The sequence below is a fragment of the Gossypium arboreum genome, chromosome 1, assembly GCF_025698485.1.
Source record: "Gossypium arboreum isolate Shixiya-1 chromosome 1, ASM2569848v2, whole genome shotgun sequence".
Classification (NCBI taxonomy): Eukaryota; Viridiplantae; Streptophyta; class Magnoliopsida; order Malvales; family Malvaceae; genus Gossypium; species Gossypium arboreum.
The window spans coordinates 1,781,233-1,789,435 of record NC_069070.1 but is presented as its reverse complement, the minus strand read 5'-3'; the positions used below and the strand labels follow the sequence as shown (position 1 = coordinate 1,789,435).

The window sequence follows — 8,203 nt, the reverse complement described above, 5'->3', positions numbered from 1 at the left end:
TGTCAATCCCAATTCCTCCGGTTTCCTTAAGCCTCCGCAACAACCATATAATGCACCCTTTTAAGCCTAATAATCAGGAGAGAAATCATAGAATAGTACCAAAATTAATCTCTAAATGTTAGGATGAGCAAGTTAGAGGAAGACAATCATTCCTTCAAAGCTTTTATGAAAATTATAGAAAACCATCTTGGTCAGCTACTTCAAGCTATGCATGCTTAGCTAATTGTCGGTATTCTTAGCAATACTGAGAATATGTAACACCTTCACTAGGTCCTGTCATCGAACCCAAGCGATAAGATGCTACGACAATTATCAAATCAGTTACACGTAATTCATAAATAAAAATTTTAATTAAATATTGAATAACTGCATACATCCACATAAATCTTTGCAAACAAAATCAGGTTCAAATTGAGCTTACGAAAGCTCTAGAATTGACCTAACATCAAACAATAATCATTTTGAAACTTTTATAAAAAGAATAGCAGTTGTGCAAAACATGGGTCACACAATCGTGTGCTCAGGCCATGTGGCATGCTGTAATCGTATGAAATTGGAGTCACACGGCCGTGTATCCAAACTGTGTAACTCACTATGGTAGTGTGGGTCAAAAATACAATTATTCAACAAAAGTCACACAACCGTATCGTTAGACCGTGTAACAAATTGAGGCTATGTAAAAACTACATGACCATATCTATAGTAGTCACACAAGCGTGTGGCCAACTTGTGTATCCGTTGGAAATTGTGTGTTTCCTATACGGCCCATATTTCAGTCGCATACGGTCATGTCACTAACCCGTGTGTGACACACGACCATGTGGCACAAAATATGTCATTTAGGGTCTACTTCATCCCTAACGATATTCAAACCATAATCTATGTTCAAATGCACAAGGATGCCTACTCAAAACCTGCATAAATCCAATAGAAAACATATCAATTTGACACATTCATAGCACATTCATTCAAAATAGAAATATGCCTCAAATGACACCCAAAATATTTTAATTCACAATTAAAAAAAATTACCAAATTCAACCTAAGTCATCCGCAATATATGTTGAATCTATCAACAAATGACCATTTCATGTCTAACATAACCAATATTTTTCTTACCAATTCATATTAACATTAGCACGCTATTTAGTTAATCATTTCAGTATTAATCATCATTCAATATACCTCATCTATTTACTACCTTCCATTGTACCTATTTCATCTTTAAGCACATCCAACACATTATAAGCATAAGATCCATATCATCATTAGCTAACATTTACATATGCACCAACAATGCCAAAATATCAACATTCATCCATTTAGCAAAGTAAAGGTATGAGTCTCCTTAGTTACGTGCCAACAAACTAACAAAAGTATCACCAACATGATAAAGTCCCAGATCACGACTGGATGCTGATATCAACGAATGTATGTGATCCAACACTTAATATGTGGATGGAAAATAAAACCCTACGTTGAGTATGAACTCAATTGTATTTCCATAATCTGAATATCAAAACGAAATATAAAACATATAAAGGCATGGATTAATGATCATAAGGTGTATATACTAACCAAATATTAAACTATGCATTTTCATCATATCTACTATCATTATAATATCGAATGCAATTTTATAACATAGTTTACATCTCAATAAAATATATCGTCACATGTCTATCTCAATTTAGAGCTTTCAATAACAATGAATATTATCGGTCTTTATATCAATTTATTTTATAATTCATTATTTCGATTTTCACTTTTAACCTCCTATTAACTTGGCTAGAACTCGAACGGATATACAAATCTAATCAATCACACCAGTTTGACACCCACATTTAAACTAGCTTGTGTATGTAGAACCGAACCTGCTAGGAACCTAACGGGACCATGTTTGCACTTTAGGCAATAATGTTTTCTTCTGCAATGCCAAGTACAGCCATGCTCAAGCTCATTTCTTGGGCCAGCAAGCCAATTGTTGGTAATTTTCCTTCATTCGGTTTCTTTCACGCTTTATTCCTTGATTCCATAGGCAAATGGATGACATCTCAATTAGTCAATTTCATTAGCTGATTTTATTGTCTTGCTTTCTTTTGTTTATTGGCACAAGTGAACAAAACGTTTATCCAAATTGACTCGATCAATGTTTTTTTTGTCGAATCGGTTCATTCAAGTTAATGATAATAGTTAAGATGATCTTATAAGAGATCAAAAATTAATTATATCCATTGATTATCAGTTATAACCAAATCAATGGACTTGCAGATTTTAATATATATACATATAATTTTTTAAAATATCTACGGAATATAATAAATGCATATAATGCAATATATACAATTTTAACCAAAATCCAAACCCAACTCAATTCAATTTAACCCATCAAACTAACAGGTTAAATCCGTTAAAACCTAAATCGATTTGTTAGTTGATTAAAGTACGAAATTGGTTAAGTCAAAGTTTCAAATTTTTTAACCAAACTTGGTTCCTTTCAACAGAAGGAAAAGTCTTCGAACTATGATACTAATATTGTTGAATGGGGTTGACTCTTTCGACAGAAATTTTTTAAGTGTCGTTCATCGGACAGCCAACTCGGACCCCCAACAATCGAACGTATTGTGCCTTGGGGGAGGGTTTTGTTCCCAGCCTCCAAGGAGAGACAGCGTGTCATGAGCAACTGCCCAGAGGGTCTGGTTCATGGAAGGGGGCATCTCACCCTTGGTGGGTGACTGTACATCCACTTACAGTCGAGGTGCTCCCTGCTCTATGAACCAGATCTTTAGGGCAGCTGCTCACGGCATGCTGGCTCTTGGCAGAGCACAGGAGACAAAACCCTCCCCCGAGGACAATACTTTTGGTTGTTGGGGGTCCAAGTTGGCTGTCCGGCAAACTACACTTCAAAGACTTCTCCCAAAAGAGCCGATCCCCCCTCAACATGATATTCAGTCTTAACCAAAAATAATTTAAAAAAAAAATTGATATTCAGATTTCAATTCAAAGAATTAGGTATAAACTTTATACATTCATGATGATGCATCAATCAATATGCATGGAAAAAAAATTGGTAGCTGATAAGCATTACAGAGCTATGTATAATCATTAACAAAATTTCTCACTTTTTTTCTTTTCTAAGTTATAGAAAGAATGCATGCTACAACTAGCAACTACAAGAATCAAAGAATTAAGAATTCACTTGTAATAAGTCTTTGCTAATTGGACTGAGCTAACCTTTTTCTAACCTTTTTCCTTCATCATATTCATCAAGATCAAATAAAATATGCAGGAGTCACGTGTCACAATCCGCATTTGAAGTCTTGGCCCGTGCACAGGCAGGAGATAATTGAAGAAAACAGTCGCTTATGACTTCTTCATCATATATCCCATAAATATGCCAAGCAAGCCGATGATGATGACAAACATGAATGACACGCCGCCGCCGCTTTTGCTGCCTTCGCTCTTCAACAGTTCCTAAAACATTTGTAATCTTTATGTGTAAGTTGGCTCAGAGATGGAGAGGACATAATAAAAAAGGGTGGAGATTGATGTTTGATCAAATTTTCATTAACTATAAGCAAATTAAGGGGTCAAGGAATTTTACTAGTCTAAGCAATCAAGTCACAATCTATTCCCCTCACCAGTTCATGACGAATCTTGTTACATTGTTGAAGTGCGCTTTTTTTCTCCTCAGTCAGCTTCGTTATACGAGTTCTTGTCTGCAATTATAGAAAGTATTTTTGAGGATTATATTCTTGGCATGTATCAACATCACACTCAATATATGTTAAAAGATTACAGAGCTTCAGAACTCGATACTGCAAAAGGCAGTTATGCATGCACATGAACAAGGGGAAAATCGCAAGAACAATTGTTCCTTCTAGCTGCAGCACTACATTCAATGATCAAATTGAATATGAGACAAATTCCAGGTACTCCAATAGATCTCCCGTTGTCTGACTAACAGAATCAGACTATGGGCCGGTGGGATCCGTTGGTAGCTCTACACATTTTGGTCTGAACAATTAGAACTAAAATGTTTGTAAAAGTATATAATTTGACTCGAAACCATCCATTTAACCAAGCAAGTGAATACATATATCTGACCCAAAAATATGGACGTTACTACATCTGGTCCAAAACTAATGACTATTACCAACTTACCAACATGAATTAAAATCAACGATGCATATGCAGCAGCAAACAATTACACAGCAAATAAAGAATACGAAATTTACCTCGGGAGATAAATCTTGAGCTTCAAGCTGTTCGTTAAATGCTTTAGCAGCCTGCATTCAGCAACAAAAATGCACACCATTAGCATCTGTAGAATGAACTGCAGACAACAAGAGAAACAATAAGTATATGCAGCAAGATCTGACTGTAGAGAACTCTGCGGCATTGACATGTCCGTTGTCTGAAACCGAGCCTCTCGGTGAAGACCCTTCTTCTGAACCTTCATGTACTGGTGAAGGTGGTTGTGGTGGTGAAAGGTAAACAACTTTCAACTTGCATTCCTCAACCACATGCCCAGCTTCCTTGTTAAACTGGGAAAAATAAAAAAAGATCCCCATAGATCATCCTAACCATCAAGCAATAATACTAATACAATATAATATAAATAATTAGATACCAGTTCTGAAGTTATATCCTTTGCAGTTATTCCATCATTTACTTTTACACTTTGAAGGAGGAATTTATCCCTGCAATTCATATCAGGAGGTGCCTCTTTTTGCGCTTGCATGGTAACTAAATTAATATCAACAAATCAATTACAAGTTATCTAGAAACCAATCGATCTACTTATATTAGGGTAAACTTTCAGTAAAATTAAATATTTTAACAATTCAACCATCGTATTTCACGGTTAATTCCTGTATTCTGGATCGATACTATAGAAATATCAGATTGATTTGATACTTTACATGACAAGTACAAAATATTCATGAATTCAATGATCGGAGTGTTAAAATATTAGTTTTACAATAATGTAATAGGATTCATCCCTTAATAATAAGAAATAAACAGTAAATGAGCTAACAAAATGTAATTTATTTTGTGTACCTATAACATCGGATGTGGATCGAGGCAAGACGACACCAGCGTTGGGACGAACGCAATACTTCTTCGGATTTGTTGTTTTCACCTGAAAAGAAAAAAATAAAATCAATTAACTCACAAACGGAATCCACAATTTCGAATTCGAGATTCAAACAATTTTCAGGTTCAAAAACAGAGCAAAAAGATTTAAAAAAATTTAAAATTAAAACACCGATATGAATGATGAAGAATATACCTTGAAAGCTACATAATTATCGGTTTTATTCGATAATTGAAGAGAGCAAGAGATCTGTTTCCTCAGCGCAACTATTCATAGAAACAAAAAAATTCAAAAAAATCAAAGAAAAATAGAAATTACAGGAGGGAAGAAAATGACTTACAAGGAAACTTGAGTTCCAAAGGATGGATGCTGAGGAGATCGCCCCTGCTCATTTCGAAACAATGGCTTAATAATCGAGAAATTAATCAAAAATAATAATACAGAAATTAATAACTAAATCTATCTCTCTTCTTATTTTGGGGGAATCGGCTACTATTAGTAAACTGTGTTTTGTTTTTCTTTTCTTTTCAAAACTAGTGATTTAAATTGATTCAATTAATTTTTTAAATAAAAATTAAGTTTGTTAAATTCGAAAATAATTTATTTGAGAATCTAATATATTTTAAATATTCAAATTTGAAATATTTTAAAATTAAAATTACTTAAATAAAAAAATCAAAACTTCAAATGAATCAAATCGAAAATATTGCAAAATTGTAATTTTACAGTCTAATTTAATATTTTATACAATTAATATTGTAACGATTTAACAGTTATATTGTATGCTCTATTGATGTAGATTATGTGTGTTAAGATATTCGTTTTATTTTTTAAAAAAAAGTAAATGTTAAATATGTATTAATATAAACAATATTTTAGATCGATATAATAAATATATTGGATTGATTCAAAAGTTTACATACATGATAAATATAAATATTTTGATAAAATCAACAATTGAATTGTTAAAATATTAACTATATAAAAATTATGAAATAATATTAGAAAAACGTTGAAATTCCCATTCAAACTATCCAATTCAAACTCCAACAATGACCCAACCTAAAACCTCGTTGATAAACATTAATGATTCATACCTAAAATGAACCAAATTTAATATACTCAAAATTGCAGTAATTTTGTATGGTCCGTATTCATCTTACGATCTATTAAGATTAAATCTCTCGAAGTTCGTAATTACCCTTCTCAACAATAATATCTCTAAAATTCGAACTTAGAATTTTTTTTCTAAATGTTACTCCCAACACTTGTTAATAAAGACTAAGATGATTCAAGTTATTCAGAAAAAATTAAATTAAGTTTTAAATAAAGTTAAATTTATAAACCAAAAATGAAAATGGCAACTTAATGGGCTTTCATGGCCCAATAACTAATTTTAAAATATTTATTATAGCGAGTCCAATAATTAATTTTGGTATTTTATAAGTCTATTAAAAAAATAGATGTTGGAAACAAGTTTGTAGAGTATTTTTAAATTAATTTCTCTAATTTAAATATAAAATATTTATTTCATATTATAAAATAAATAAGAAAAATGGGATTAGATTAGAATAATATGAAATCAAATTTGGGCCGTCGGAAAGCCGAAAAGCTTATATTGTAAGAGGCCCAAACGTGGGAAAATGGGCCCAGAGCAAAAGGGAAACGTGGAGAAACAACTAGAAGCACACGTGTGGTTTTATGGGTCTACTGCTAAGTAGTGTGTCCTGCCTGTAGCAGTACACACTTTTAGGCGTGCTTTTTTACCACATCGGAAATCTAGCAACTAAAAAACATGTTAAAATGACGTCATTGTCGAAACCACGACAAAATATTATTCCAGGCGGCGTCTCTTTCATACTTTGCCACTTGTGAATAAATCCGATTTGTGATGACTCGGCATGTCAAAACAAAACATTCTCTAATACTTTATATTAAATACCAAAGGTTGTTTGAACGAAACTCGATTCGTGAAGATGAATTTTATTTATTTATTTATATTTATAAAATTTTAATAATTTATTAAATCGAATTAGATAAACTAATAAACTAATGAATCGATAGTTCAATTGATTTAACTATAGATTTAGTTTTAAAATTTTGATTCTACACATAATTTTTCTCTACCTTTAAATCAGTTAAAAGAATACATTTAAATATATTTAAAACCTCGTATATTAAAAAATATCATAACCTAATAATTTTAGAAAATCTAACCATAGCTAAATCCAATGCAGTGGATTCATATATTAAACAAAACAATTTGGGGGTTTTTCTATGCAAATAAATCAATTTGGGTTTATTAAAATAAAGGTATTATCTTAAAATAATTATATGATTAGGTGAATAAAGTGTGGCTTACCTTTGAGGCATTGGTTGGTGAGGATAAGATTAAAGAAAGATGGGTTCTTATATATTTTTCAAATAAAATCATTAATATATTATTTAGTATTTAAATTTGATTTAAATATTTAATTTGATATTTTTTTTCTAGTAGTTACTTGAGTTTGATTTTGATGTTTAAAATAGTAATTAATTTTTTTTATTCCAATTAAGTACATTATTGAGCCACATGATATTGCTCGGTTTAATTACCGAATTGAATATTGAAGTCAAACTCACGTATTAAACTTGGGACAAAAAAACTCAAATTCTAAGTCACACATTAAAGTTAAACTCAGATACCAAATAATATATTAACCTTAAATTTAATCAAAATGTTATACGTATACATCTAAAAAAGATAAAAACAATTTTTACTCCCTCAACTTGGTATTATTTCCCAACATGATCCTTAACTTGACAACTATTTTTAGTTTTAATCCACGGCATCACTTAAAAATCATTTTTATATAAAAAATTTAGGCAATGATGTTTCACAATATTGAAGTGCCATATTATCACATGGACTAAAATTTAGAAAAATAATTATCAAGTTTAAAGATTAATATAGGCAAAAAAAAGGTTTAAAGACAAAGTTTTGACATATCGAACAACTAAATATTAGTAATGTCTACAATGAAATATTATTATAATAAGATCTCTTTTAAAATTAATATTTGTAATTAAAAGATAAAAATAAAATATTATAGCTATTTGACC

General features: G+C 31.3%; 1 protein-coding gene and 1 long non-coding RNA gene across 2 annotated transcripts; both read right to left on the bottom strand.

The window, feature by feature from the left end:
• Positions 1-331: 331 nt before the first annotated feature.
• Positions 332-2,234, bottom strand: LOC128290416 (uncharacterized). Its single transcript, XR_008280253.1, has 2 exons — positions 1,875-2,234; positions 332-914 (listed from the first exon to the last, which is right to left on the bottom strand). It is a non-coding gene; the product is annotated as an uncharacterized LOC128290416 (long non-coding RNA).
• A 734-nt stretch (positions 2,235-2,968) lies between these two features.
• LOC108480830 (vesicle-associated protein 1-2-like) lies at positions 2,969-5,630 on the bottom strand. Its single transcript, XM_017783952.2, has 8 exons — positions 5,442-5,630; positions 5,297-5,367; positions 5,065-5,146; positions 4,634-4,749; positions 4,383-4,547; positions 4,239-4,289; positions 3,642-3,719; positions 2,969-3,474 (listed from the first exon to the last, which is right to left on the bottom strand). Exons 1-8 carry the CDS (start codon positions 5,491-5,493, stop codon positions 3,364-3,366), a joined length of 726 nt encoding a protein of 241 aa, XP_017639441.1. The 5' UTR covers positions 5,494-5,630; the 3' UTR covers positions 2,969-3,363.
• Positions 5,631-8,203: the final 2,573 nt, after the last annotated feature.

What these genes read in the sequence shown, in the direction of transcription:
- LOC108480830 (XM_017783952.2), bottom strand. Translation starts at nt 5,493, where the DNA reads ATGAGCAGGGGCGATCTCCTCAGCATCCATCCTTTGGAACTCAAGTTT. An exon ending in ATGCCGCAGAGTTCTCTACA is followed by an intron (nt 4,290 to 4,382) that starts GTCAGATCTTGC and finishes TGCTGAATGCAG; the next exon opens with GCTGCTAAAGCATTTAACGA. An exon ending in ACAAGATTCGTCATGAACTG is followed by an intron (nt 3,475 to 3,641) that starts GTGAGGGGAATA and finishes CAAATGTTTTAG; the next exon opens with GAACTGTTGAAGAGCGAAGG.